Source organism: Polypterus senegalus, chromosome 14, assembly GCF_016835505.1.
Source record: "Polypterus senegalus isolate Bchr_013 chromosome 14, ASM1683550v1, whole genome shotgun sequence".
NCBI lineage: Eukaryota > Metazoa > Chordata > Cladistia > Polypteriformes > Polypteridae > Polypterus > Polypterus senegalus.
The window spans coordinates 112,050,595-112,064,728 of record NC_053167.1 but is presented as its reverse complement, the minus strand read 5'-3'; the positions used below and the strand labels follow the sequence as shown (position 1 = coordinate 112,064,728).

At 38.7% G+C, this 14,134-nt stretch overlaps 1 protein-coding gene across 5 annotated transcripts in view; it reads left to right on the top strand.

Annotated features, from left to right (window-relative positions):
* nr5a2 (nuclear receptor subfamily 5, group A, member 2) overlaps positions 1-12,859 on the top strand; it is a 211,391-nt gene extending 198,532 nt beyond the window's left edge. For all 5 annotated transcript variants that reach the window (XM_039734913.1, XM_039734914.1, XM_039734911.1 and 2 more), the window contains one exon: positions 10,206-12,859. In XM_039734913.1, coding sequence (XP_039590847.1) covers positions 10,206-10,453 — 248 coding nt within the window. In that variant the 3' untranslated portion in view covers positions 10,454-12,859. The remainder of the gene's footprint in view (positions 1-10,205) is intronic.
* The last annotated feature ends 1,275 nt before the right edge of the window (positions 12,860-14,134 follow it).

Genomic DNA, 14,134 nt, shown 5'->3' with positions numbered 1-14,134 from the left:
GGGTGAATCAGCAGGAAAACATTCAGAAATACAAAAAAGTATATAAGCAAGTGTGTGTGTGTATGTTTATATATCTATACATGTACTCGTGTGTGTGCATTGTGATATTATATGCAGTATACGTCCTGACAGGAAAGTGCAGTGGCATTTCTCATGGAATGTCAATAGAGGGGTAAAGTCAGTTTCATTCTTATCTACCACAAAGATACTGAGTAAGTAAAACTGACTTTGCTGATTTCAAGCAACACGTTGAGATAAACATTACACCTTTAATGATCTTAAGTGCCATATTTAAAAAAAAAAAAAACATTAATCATAATTCTGAATTAGCCCAATTTAAGTGTGAGTGTTGGAGTGTGTGTGAGTGGGCCCCGCAATGGCTCATTTCTGATTTCTGCCTCATGCACCATGGGTACAGTTTGGCTCCCTGCAGCCTGAACTTGATGTACTGGGTTTGATGGTGCTATGTTGTGTTATGTTATGTTGTTTTACCCTGCAATCAGTGGTGGTTCCAGACCAAATTTGCCAGGGTGGGGCCAGTGTTTTTTCATGGGGGCACAGAACATCACTGTAAGTAATTAATTAAAATTGTATCTCTTCAGCACAGGGGCCAGGGCCAGTTCTACAGGGGCACTGGCCCCTGTTGGCCTCCGTCTAAAACCGCCTATGCCTGCAATAGACCGGCACCCTATCATGGGTTGTTCCTGCCTTGCACCCGATTCTTACTGGAATAGGTTCCAGCTTCCCCACGACCCTGCTCAGTATAAGTGGATTTGAAAATGGATATTATGTTATGTTACCATTAGTAAGTAAGGCCATTTAATTTTTTTGTATGGAATGGATTACACTTTATCATAATAGAACATTTAGGAGCAGAGAAATTTATAGAATACTAATGACATATTTATAAACTGGAGGGATCATTTAAAGACTAGCCACTCTCCTCACTTGTTGTTTATTAAGTCATGAGTTCAGTACTTTCAGACTTTTCTTCAGTGATTTGTAAAACTGCACCAGTGAGTTGTCATCTGTTTGTTAAAACATCTTAGATAGGTATAAATACGAGGCATATTTTCCACCCAATACTGTTGATATCATGTAAAGTGGTATGAATGAGCATTTACTGGGAAGGACTTCTACCCAGTGAAGGGATGTATGGTTTACTTAGCAATATTGGGAGTTAGTGAGGATACGCCTGGATACCTAACATATGGATTATGTGGCATAAGTAAAGTGAGCCTATATTTAAGGATATTTTGATATGGTTTTTTGTTGGTCTCCATTATCACCCATTGCATCAGGAATTCAACTTCCATTCTGCATAAAAATACAAGATTGACATTTTTTTTTAAGCATAACCACAAACAACATGTAAGTAACATAAAAATATTTTTGTTTACTTTGGCTAAGCTTTTTTATAACTGCTTGCCTCCTGGGTCATGTAAGATGCTGGGAAAGCATCCAGGGTCCTATATACTCAGCAAAAAGAAACGTCCCTTTTCAGGACTGTGTATTTCAACAATAATGTTTTAAAAATCCAAATAACTTTACAGATCTTCATTGTAAAGGGTTTAAACAATGTTTTCCATGCATGTTCAATTAACCATAATCAATTAATTAACATGCACCTGTGGAATGGTCGTTAAGACCTTAACAGCTTACAGAAAGTAGGCATTTAAGGTCACAGTTCTAAAAACGCAGGACACTAAAGAGACTTGTCTACCGACTGTGAAAAACACCCAAAGAAAGATGCCCAGGGTCCCTGCTCATCTGCGTGAACGTGCATTAGGCATGCTGCAGGGAGGCATGAGGACTGCTGATGTGGCTAGGGCAATAAATTGCCATGTCCGCACTGTGAGAGGCCTAAGACAGCGCTACAGGGAGACAGGAAGGACAGCTGATCATCCTCGCAGTGGAAGACCACGTGTAACAACACCTGCACAGGATCGGTACATCCGAATATCACACCTACGTGACAGGTACAGGATGGCCACAACAACTGCCCGAGTCACACCAGGAACACACAATCCCTCCATCAGTGCTCAGACTGTCCGCAATAGGCTGAGAGAGGCTGGACTGAGGGCTTGTAGGCCTGTTGTAATGCAGGTCCTTACCAGACATCACCAGCAACAACGCCGCCTATGGGCACAAACCCACCTTCGCTGGACCAGACAGGAGTGGCAAAAAGTGCTCTTTCTGCATGACAGCAATGTCAGTGTTCTGCCATGGCCAGCGAAGAGCCCGGATCTCAATCCCATTGAGCACGTCTGGGACCTGTTGGATCGCAGGGTGAGGGCTAGGGCCATTCCCCCCAGAAATGTCCAGGAACTTGCAGGTGCCTTGGTGGAAGAGTGGGGTAACATCTCACAGCAAGAACTGACAAATCTGGTCCAGTCCATGAGGAGGAGATGCACTGCAGTACTTCAAGCAGCTGGTGGCCACACCAGATACTGACTGGTACTTTTGATTTTGAGCCTCCCTTCATTCAGGGACACATTGTGAAACATTTTTAGTTTATGTCTTATGGTGTTGACTCTTTTAGTGTTCATACAAATATTTACACATTAAGTTTACTGAAAGTAAAACAGTTGAAAGTCAGAGGACGTTTCTTTTTGCTGAGTATATAAGGTGTGCTTTGGATGAAAATCCTTCTTCAAGGCAAGTAGGACTGCCTGAAGGAATTGAAATCTGTCCCTATTAACGTTTCCCTTTCTAGCTAACAGCAATATACTGTATGCATTACAGTATATATATATACTGTATATTTGAGTAGTTAATGTGATGGAGCCTCTATAAGATAAGAACAATCCCAGATAAATTCACAAAAGAAGACAGAGAATATCCACTAATCTATTTAAGTAAGACTCAACCAAAACTTTTGATTATGATTCAGAAAGATTTCACATTTTCCTTACAATATTTCTCTAGCTTTAAATGGATAGGTAGGAAACTGTAACACACCAATTTTAAGGCCTTGCCACACACACAGTACATCCATCCCTTTTCCAGTATCGGTTTGCTTGAAGGTAAAGTCTAGTTGCATTGTGCAGAAGATACAAACAAACTCTAAACTGAACGCCATTCCATCAGAGAGCACACTCACACACACATCTGTACTCACTCCAGATGTGTTACAGAGATTTTAATGAAAAAGGATCAGGAGATGAGATGGGGTCAAAAAGCAGACAAGGATTGAAACTAGAAGAGACAGCTGACCAGTAGTCAAGTTTACAACGGAAAGAAAAAAAAAATCAGCACTTTTTTAACCACAATTAGTTTGTAAAAAGGAAAAGACAAATCAAACTGACACAATGCACACTAACACTAGAGTTCAAATATCGGATGCTCCGAAAGAGGAAGTGCTAGTCTTTATACTGATGTTCAGAATGGCAACACATGTTACATACTCCCAGGTGATTCTGGGAAAGACCACCGTGGCAATGGTGAATGCTCTACTATAAACAATATCGCAGTGCAATAAGCGTAATGTAAGAATGAGTGTGAAAATCATACTCCTTGTGGTCAAAACCCCCATATGTCACATACAACATGTACTCAGACCTCATAGGGAAGGCAACAAATTAAAGAAAACAGCATATTATATCTACATCAGTCCAGTTAATATTCACCACTTGCCCGTATGTGTGATGTTGGGTAAAACCTTATTACCCTGAGAAATCCAGAGAGAACACCTCACGCAGTGTGTGCAAGTCACGATTTGAACTGAGGAATCTGAAATAACTGTGTAATGTTCTTAATGAATCAGTCATTGTTCATTTTATACAAAGCAATTCACATGAGTTTTTGTTACAGCCAGAGTGCAGACCGTTTATACGACTCCTACATCAGAACATGCTCAATTCTCGATGAATATACAACATATCACTCATTTGCATTTATTTAGAACTTTTGGGCTATTTCCCCAAGTAAAATGAACTCAGTTTTCACAGTCTGCATGTTAGAGAGTCATAAGGTAAAGTTGACAATGGAGTCTATCGCCTATGACTTTTTGTAGGATGATGCTGATCCATTGTGGACTGTAGCATAGTCAGCCCGTTATCCATAGCCCATCAGACTGTGACATTGGCGTGTAGGAATATTCCGTTACGTTTACATTTCTCCATTTCTGTAGTCGAACACCATGCCTAGATATACACACACACACACCCCCAACATGCAACTCGTCAACTCATCTTTAGGTAGCAGCCACTTACCAGTGAGTTAGGATTTATCCAGATCATTGTAAAACAATAGGATGCTGTAATACGCTGCTCCTTGTGGTGTCATTGTCAGGTCAGAAGGCTCCCCATACGATCAAAGCCTCAATGAAGGACTTAGCTTTTTTTTTTTTCAATTTTCCAAAGCTCATTAGCCACTGATGTATTTTCTTTTCTCGGTGAGCTGATACTGGAGCAGATTATGGGAGCCACTGGAGTGTACCAGCTGGTTCATTAGTGCCGGCCATGCAGGTCAGAGTCTTTCTGAATCATTTGGAAGTGTCAAACAGAAACAGGAATTCTGTCAGCCTCTATTAGAATTAACTGCATAGAGCTTCCAACCTGGGGTCAGAGGAATTAATAAAACATCCCATGCACCGCTGTCTACGCCAGATTAAATGTAGGCTGGCACCAGGGATTCATTACATTGCCATATATTAGACATTTAACGGTTTTAGCTATCTTTAACCTTTCTAACTGCTGGATGGCTGAAAGTCTTTACCCCCTTTAATCTAAGAGCAAATCAAAAATGAATTCAAAAGTAAAACATGCAATTCAAAGGAAAAAAATGTGTGTGATTAATGATAAAACTAAAAAATTAAATAACTGAACTTGCAGAAGTAGTTGAGGCATTCTGTGATGCGTAGTAGACGTGGCAATTGTGCGATCTGATCTGCTACTGGAGAGTGTTTCTTCCACTTGGCTTACGCGCGTGAAAGTCACTCTTAGAGAATGTCACTGTTTAAGAAGTAATAGTTACTTTTATTTTTTATTTGTTTTCCATTTTTATCAGTGATCACTTATGGCCTAAGTTGGAAAACAGACCCTGTGACTAATTTATCTGCGTTATGTCAATGTCAAAGAGTAGGAGATAACAAGCTTTGCTGAAGATGAGTCAGTGGTCAGACAGAGGAATAAATATGGAAGTCCTTGCAATGCCAAACTCCAAAGTTGGAAACAACAGGTCAAAAAAACACAGTCAGAAGTTGTGAACGCTAACTGTAAACTAATCACCCTGAATAAAGTTTCCTTGTTAAAACTGTGCTCTTTATCGCAATATTCCAAAGATATTATAGCACGTCCTGGTTATCGTCTTAATGTTTGGTTTTTCGCTGTCTTATTTTCTTAATTTTATTTATATTATTGCTTCTGCTTCCTAGTTGATGTTGTTAACTTTGTTCATTTATGCAGCTAACTACATCCTCTTGTTTCTTGCTAGCGTGTGGGACGACGCCTTCATTAGTCGACTGTCCCCAAGTGCTGTCATTTGACTTTATGGCACTTCCTGCAGGTTGTTTGAGGTACCCGTTGTCACCTCCTAGTTGCAGTGGCAATAACCTTGTGTTGTGCTGTTCTGCTTCCCTTTGCGCTAATATGTTTGATTTTATCTAATCTACTGGTGATTTTATTTTTTGACTTTTTAGGTTTTTTAAAGTTTGGCTTGTAATTACAAATCTGATGCTGGCTTTGTTTCGATTTTTCTGTCAGTTTAGTGATTTTTAGTTCTTTTATTCTCTATTTGAATTCCGGACTTTTGATTTTAATTAAATATCTTGAAGTTTGTCTGTATCTTCATTTTTCACATCTCTTTCTTTTTGCCTTTTGGAATATGTTTTTCAGTTATTTAATTTATTTCTTTAATTATAATTAGGCTTTGTGGTGTGGGAAAGGATTTCTAAATAGTCGCAATGTGAAGACCTCACAAGCCACTCCTGTGAATTGTCACATTCTATATCTATGTGACTGGTAATGGACATCTTTTTCTTCAACAATATTACCTTGTCCATTAATGAAACAGACAAAATGATGCTGGCTATTAGAAGAACAAACTACAAAATGGTGGAAATATATGTAATTGCCATAAAAATATTGACTTGATCACAGCAACTAAAATGCTGCACACTGATTTTCTTTCGCATATAAACAATTTGTTAAACTTTCAGATGTTTGCTTTGCTTGGACTGGTAAGAAGACCCCTATTTGCTAATCATTGTGATGATCCTAAAGATGCATCGGTGACAAAATGGAACCGGGAGGATCGACGAAACATGTACCATAAATAGAGTTGCTGACATCTGGCACAAAGAGCACGTGTCCTCCTTTTTTGCCTAATGTTCACCATCTGCCAGGCAATGCTAAAAACCTGCCAAGGTCTGGCTTTTTCATAATTACATTTTTGGTCAAGGCTTGACTTAAGACCCGTGCCCCCTGGTTTTCAATACAATGTAGGAATATCAGAGGGATTGAAACTCCAAGAGGTTCCCCATCCACATCACCCCACCATGCTCCTCGCTGCCATATTGTAGGTGTATATGCGTGCCCACGACACTCCAAAGGGGATTCCCAAGGTCGGCCATGATTTACAATACAATGTTGGAAAATCAGCAGGGTTACAAAGGTTTTTGAAGGCTCTTACAATTTTATAATATAGGTACAAAATATATTTTACAGGGAAGAAGAGACAATTTAGTTTATCAAACTCTTTTTGTTAGCTAATTGGTAAAATTGCCCTAATATTTTTATCTGAATATTTGTGTAGGCTTCTGGTTAACATACATTCCTACGGCCCTTTGTTTGAAGAAGTGCTTCATGGAGTTCATCAGATTACACTTCTCCTTATGTTGTGTTCAAGTTAGTTGGAATTTGGAGTTACCACTTGTAATATTACAAGGCCCCAATTCGTTCTGATCTCATGAATTGTCTCTTCTGGGAGAAATTGAAATGTCACTGCCATTTACATTTACAAGTATTTGCTTGGCTGACACTTTTTGCTACTCAATCCATGCAAAAAAAGGTTAAAAATGAACTTTACATTTTTTTGAAAATAAAAAGCAAACCAAGTAAATTTAGAGTGTATTGTACCAATCCAAATACCACGCAACCAGAAAACATGGCTACTGTTTTACAATACTGTTTTATATATTTGTGTTTTGTGCAATATATTTTTCGCTACTACTGTATATAATGCTGTGATGGTGTTGTGTATTGTATGTCGTGTTATTTCATTGTATTTACCTTGTTATGTCTATGGATGTAATGCCAAGAGAAATTCCAAGCAACACTGTTGCCTAGCAATTAAGTTCAAGTTCAGTTCAAGTTTAATTATTTATTTAATACGAGGAAATGAGGCAAGATGTCAACATTATGTCACAACTTGGCTAATTTGGGTAACAAAGTTATTTCCAAAGGGTTTCATTGGAGCTACCACATGGAAGAACATTTATGTGATATTTCCCACTGGGACGCTTGTACTTCCAGCATTTCCCTTAACATTTCCCATAACATGTGAAAGCAGCTTGATGTATCAGCTAGGTGTCCTTTAATACTAGAGTCACTACTGTAATGAAAAATGTCTGCTGGATCAAATGTAGCCATGCTTTTGAGCCCTTGGTTAGGTTCCAGTGTGGCCTTCTCTGCTACAGACTTAAGGTTTAATGCAAGTGAAAGATGTCACTTATTTATACCTCCACTTATGACTATTAAGACTATTTTAGTGGCTTTTGACTTCTGTTGTGTTTCTTTCTGAAACTTATTATTGACACTTTCTACAAATAAAGGTGAACACTTTTTCCTTTATTGTATACAAAGTATAGGGAAAGTATTGTAATCATCCAAAGATTTGGTGTCGAGATTCTGATGAATCTCGACGTTTTAGACCTCCCTGACTTTCTCGCATACGAAGTATAGGGGAAGTATTGTAATCATCCAAAAATTCCATTCTGAGATTCTGATGAATCTCGACGTTTTAGACCTCCCTGAGTCTGAAAATACCTTTTTTAGAATTATGTCTGTGTGCCTTGCCTGTGTGTGTGTATGTGAACACAATACCTTGAGTACGCTTTCACTTATGGGCTATTTCTGTTAACTGGAAGTGGTACTCTACCTTTGTAAAGTATTAAACTTTACTTTTATAATAATTGTTCAATATATTATTCATTTGATTTGATTTGTTGCTGATGGTTCCTTAATGTGCATAATATAAAAATATAATCATTGTCTTGCGGTTCACTCCTCGAATATTTATCTCCATATCTGAGTATACGAGAAAGTCTAGGGGAGAAACACTCCTGATTTTTTAAATATATTGAGCTCCATCTCAAAAGTGAAAAATATATTGTGTTCGTATTAAATGCTTATATTTATTAAATAGCTCCTTAAAATCACTTTAGTTTTTATTGTCCAGTATCACCGGACTCACCTGTTCACTAAAACTCTCACATAAGATATAATGTTAAGCTAGACATGGGCGGCACGGTGGCGCAGTGGCAGCGCCGCTGCCTCGCAGTAAGGAGACCGGGGTTTGCTTCCCAGGTCCTCCCTGCATGGTTTTGCATGTTCTACGTAGGTTTCCTCTGGGTGCTCCAGTTTCCTCCCACAGTCCAAAGACAAGCAGGTTAGGTGCATTGGCGATTCTAAATTGTCCCTAGTGTGTGTGTGTGTGCGCTCTGCGGTGGGCTGGCATCCTGCCGGGATCTGTTCCTGCCTTGTGCCCCGGGATTTGCTCCAGTCTGTGTTAGGATATAGTGGGTTGGAAAATGATTGACTGACTAAGTAAGACATTGTGGTTTCTGGGATTCCGTTCTATGTTTGGCCCTCTTGACCCAAAAACTCTTTATTTTTAGGTAAATTTTGGACAGCATTTTGGGTTGTAAATTATGATAAAGAGTAAAAAAATAGATGTCTTGAAGGTGTGCATGCCAAATCAAACTGGGATTCATTGATACAAGGAGTCAAAGGAGTACAAAGTCAAAACTTTGAAAAACATGGGGATCAGCTGTATAGACATTGAGTGTTGTTTTGTTTTTGCTATTTTTGAGGTTGGTATTCATAAATAGGATATTTTTGATATTTGTGTCTTTGCCAGTGGTCCTGCCCCCCAAAGTGCTACTCCCAGGAGGTTATTAATAACACATTTTAAATATAAGCCAGTAGGGTATCATTTTAGAGCATTTCAAGGCCAGTGATTATGAACAGGATGTTATTTTTGATTTTTGATCCTTTGCTGTTGATCTACCCCCTTCGTGAATCTCTATCAGAGGGTGAAAATTAGATTTTGAAACATTTAAGTTGCAGCACACATTTTAATATGTCAAACTTTGCATGCAGCTATCCTTGTTTGTTTATTATGTTCTTCTACCTAATTAAATAACTCATTACACTTTTAATGAACACCCGAATTAAGGCGACTTACGCTAATTCAGACTTTTAACGCTTCAGACTATCTTCAGTCTTGTGAATGCTGCCTTTCGTATGGTACATGGCATTTACCGTTCCTTTTAGCATAGTAAAAACTGTACACATTTTAGCTTAAAGCCATTGATTGACCTTAAAATTTGACATGCTGCAATAGATTGCCCTAACTAAGGAACATTGGGGTTCCTGCTTTGCATCTGATCCACCCAAGATAGGCTCCTGACTCTGCAACTTGGAAATTTATTAAGTAGGCTTCATAATAAAAGACAAATAAACCAGTGGATGATCCAAAATTATAGCCATGAAAAACAACTTTGGATTCTCACCAAGTGATACATTACACCTTACATCTTGCCTGAAGAAGGGGCCTGAGTTGCCTCCAAAGCCTGCATATTGTAATCTTTTTAGTTAGCCAATAAAAGGTGTAATTTTGCTTGACTTTCCCCTACATTCATAATGGCTAACACGGGACAAGTAATAGTAATAGCTGTCTTTAATGATGATATCCTGTAAAATAAAAAATAAATAAATGTTTGGTTGATCAGTAGACCAGTAGAGAACCTTTATACCTAAAATATACAGGTGGTGAGTCCAGCGTGAAGTATGGTGGACATCTTACTTATTTCAAATTTGTTGAAAAACAAGCTTTGAAAATTGAAAAATGTTCACCACAAGATCACGTTTCATGCATTTGAAACAAAAAAACAGAAATAATAGAATTCAATTAAATTATCAATATTATGCTTATGAAGTTTTAATATGCTGAGCTTAAAAGTTCTTTCTTTCCATTTACAGACGTCAAGAACCTGGAGAACTTCCACCTGGTGGAGAGCGTTCAAGAACAAGTGAACGCGGCGCTTCTAGACTATGTCATGTGCAATTACCCCCAGCAGACTGATAAATTTGGACAGCTCCTTCTGAGGCTACCAGAAATCCGTGCAATCAGTATGCAGGCCGAAGAGTATCTCTATTACAAACATCTTAACGGAGACGTGCCCTGCAACAACCTCTTAATCGAGATGCTTCATGCAAAGCGGGCGTGAATGTCTGGCACCAACTTCTCCCATCCCAAAAAAAAAGCATCCCACCCAATCCCCAGTTCCTACTCATCAGCCAACATCACTTGTGATCAATGTACCCAACCCAGACAAACATCCCTGAGTGATCCAACCTGGGTGACTATGGTGGGCCTCAGATATTTAGGAGATGATGCCTAAACCGTATGTTGTGGGTGCTGCAAGACCAAGGTGCTCATCTTTGGCAAAGAAACTTTTAAAAAGCCAGATTCTGACGGTGAAATTGTTTATGGGATAAACTGAGAGAACAGCGCACTTACATCTAAGCAAAGGGGGGGGCCTTAGTGACACTTTGGAAATGCCGTCTATATTGTGGGGACACGGTTGATTTGAGTGTTTCCTGTGGTTATTCATACAGGCCAGATTTCCTTGAACTATGGACACCAATCAACCAGAGAAAGTCAAAAATACTGGTGCTTTGATATAACGTCCACCCATCTCTCTGTGAACTGCCCCAGGGTAAAACCAGGTGGGATGCCCTGCAAAAACTGTTAGAAGAGACTTGTTAGGTATCTGCTCTGAAGCCCTTCTCAGACTTGTGTTTGCAGCCAAAAATACACTTGTTTTGTTTGAAGTGGGCAGTGTTCGCTCCTCTAGGTCATTGGGGGTTCACTAAGCACAGTTGTACTTAATCATTCTCGACGTCAGACTGTGAGCTACAGTTTCCTCCTGTTTCACCAAATTGATTTCACATTTGACCACAACACCTTTATGGGACAACGGGTAGCTGCTGGTTAACAATTTGAGAAATGTGAAATCCTCTTGGCCTTCATCCTCATCCTTGTCTCCTTGTCATGGGTGTTCCTCTATTTTAACACAGCCACTGTTAAAATCAAACTTAATGTAAAGTGTACAATGGTAGCTATGTAGAATCTGAAGAAAGGAATAAAGAGTCTTCATCTTCCACCTTCAACTTATTCTAATTATTAAAACATGGAAAATGAAAGCATGGACCAGGCATGACCGCAAAGACGAATACTGCCCCAGCCAACACTAGACCAAAGCCTGCTGCAGAAGAAAACGTGGAATTATTTAAAATTAAAAAAAAAAAAAAGCAGAAATATCAGTATTATAAATTTGTGATGTCACAGTTATGTGAGTCTTGCCTTATTTCATGACCATGCTAGCTAACCATGCAGATGTGAATTTAAATACATGTTTATGAAATAAAAATAAAAGATATAAACTATTAATGTTGTAAAATTTAAAAGATGCAAAAAGGTGTTTACATGTGTTAGGTCCTGTGGGAGAGAACTGTGACGATGCCAATTGCAAAGCAATGATTTTCTTAATTTTTTTTTTTTTGGTTTTCTTTGATTGGTAATTTTTTTTTACCAGTACTTAATTGTCGTGAGACACTAAAATCAAAGGAGTAATCTCACTTAAAGCTTAACGGTGAAATTGTGGACGCATGATCTTGTGTATACATTGTACATTTTCCTTTGTTGTTGTTATTTTTTTTTTTTTAAGACTGTTTTTGGGTTATTTCATTAACTTTACTTTGTATTGTATGTCATCATTTCCTATCCTTACAATTGTAATGCTAATTTATTGTTTCTGTTCCGTCCTTCTGTTCAAGACAGGGGGTGCTATCTAAGCCAAATATTTTTTGTTTACTGTAGCATGTTTATAAAGAAAAAAAACACAGTGGCAAAACACAGTTCAGGGACATAACAATGATCTTAAAAGAAAAACAGCGCAGTTCAGTGAATTACGTGATTGAATCTCACAACTGTAAATTGAAAAATTTAGCATATTTAAATCTGTTGTAAATGATGTGACTTACTGTTGCGTCTCTTTTCTATGCTCAATTCAAAAAAGTGAAAAAGCTTAATTCTTACATCTTGGAGTTGTCTTGTGCATTGTATATTCTATACCAAAGACTGTTAAGTAGATTTTATTTTCCATGCTGCCTCACTCTGACTGATCCAACAAACCGAGATTTTCCTACGCCATAGGTGAGATGGAGCCACACACACTGTCAGCTTTTCTGCCTACATCTTATGGGACTTTGTGAATCCTGGACCTTCCACAAGACTTCAGGAACTGCAGTACTGAGTGGGCCCTCGACCAGGACCTGGGAAAAAAATCTGGGGGCTGTGGTGAGTATGCAGGGTGGGAGAAGAAGAAGAAAGGAGACTTCACTAAATCTCAGGCAGATTCTTCATCCTCTCGGCTCAGGAGCGACAGCCGGTGGCATAAACATCTTGTAGGTATTTTATAAGAGAAAAACTCATCCTAAGGGCCAGCAGTGCAATCAATCTCAAGTTGAAAGGGACTTGATCTGTATTATCACCTTGTCAGCATTCCTCAAAGGAGTTCACACTCAAAATATTGGAGGAAAGATCAAATAAAAAGATTTTTTTTATATCATGCTGGTGTTTGTTTCATTGCTGTATTATAAGAAAAATAATCGTGTAGAGGTGGTGGTAATTCAGGATTAACAATCCTACTGAAAAGAGAAGACATCTTTTATTTTTTATTTACTTTTTTTTTATTTTCTAGCTGCTCTTTTTGGCTTTATTCCCACTACAGATCAATTCCAATGTTTCACTGATGTGTGACACAGATCCAATTTATTGAGACGTCTGAACATCATAAAAAACACACACATTTGGGATCAGAACTTTTGTGATCACATTTAGACCAATTTTACTAAATGTGATGCAACTGTGACTTGAATTTAATCTGCGCTTGAAAGCTCGAATAGGAACCATCTGTAATTTACACTCTCCACAGTCCATTAAGCAAAGTAAGCACATGCTTAGGGCACCAAGGGAAGGGGGGCACCACAGAGTAACCCCCCTGCCCCCACCACCACCAAGCTTTCATACCCTTTTTTTCATTGCCCTACTCGACTTTGCTTGAATTTTTTTTAATTGTCCTTATCCACCATGTTCGATTTTAATTTGCATTGTTAAAAAGATGTTTTTTATGGCATGGCGAGTAACTAAAGTATAAACGTTTGGTTTGAAGCTGTTGCCAGTTGAGATTTTCTTCTGATGTGTGGGGGGTGCACCTTCACCCAAAACTCCCAGACACAACCACATCACTCAGTCACTGGCTCAAAGAAAGATATTTTTAATCAAACAAAATACATTTCCCAGGTTTTTATCACCTGGTAATTCGGACACAATTCCATTTTGTTTCATCCCTTTCCTTTTCCACCTCCAACTCTCCTCCGAGCAAGTCTTGTCCACCTCCCTTCGGCTCTGACTCCCTGGGCCAAGTGGAGGGCTCTCTTTTAACTCTGGATTACTGTTCTTCCTGAGCTTAATCTATTGCAGGGATCTCAAACTCCAGTCCTGGCGGGCCGCAGTGGCTGCAGGTTTTCATTCTAACCTTTTTCTTAACTAGTGACCTGTTTTTGCTGCTAGTTAACTTCTTTTGAATTCATTTTATTTGACTTGCTCTTGACGACTCAGACCCCTTAACTGTTTCCTTTTCCTTAATTAGCAGCCAAACAATAATGAGATACAAAATGAGCCAAAACAACAATAATGAGATACAAAATGAGCCAAAACACCTGGTGTCCATCATATAATATCTGAAAATCAAAAAACATGAAGGTCCCAGGAATGCTGATCTGCTCAGGTCCACAAACCATTTTTGCAGTGATCTTAGAAAAGAAAAGAAAATCAACAATTT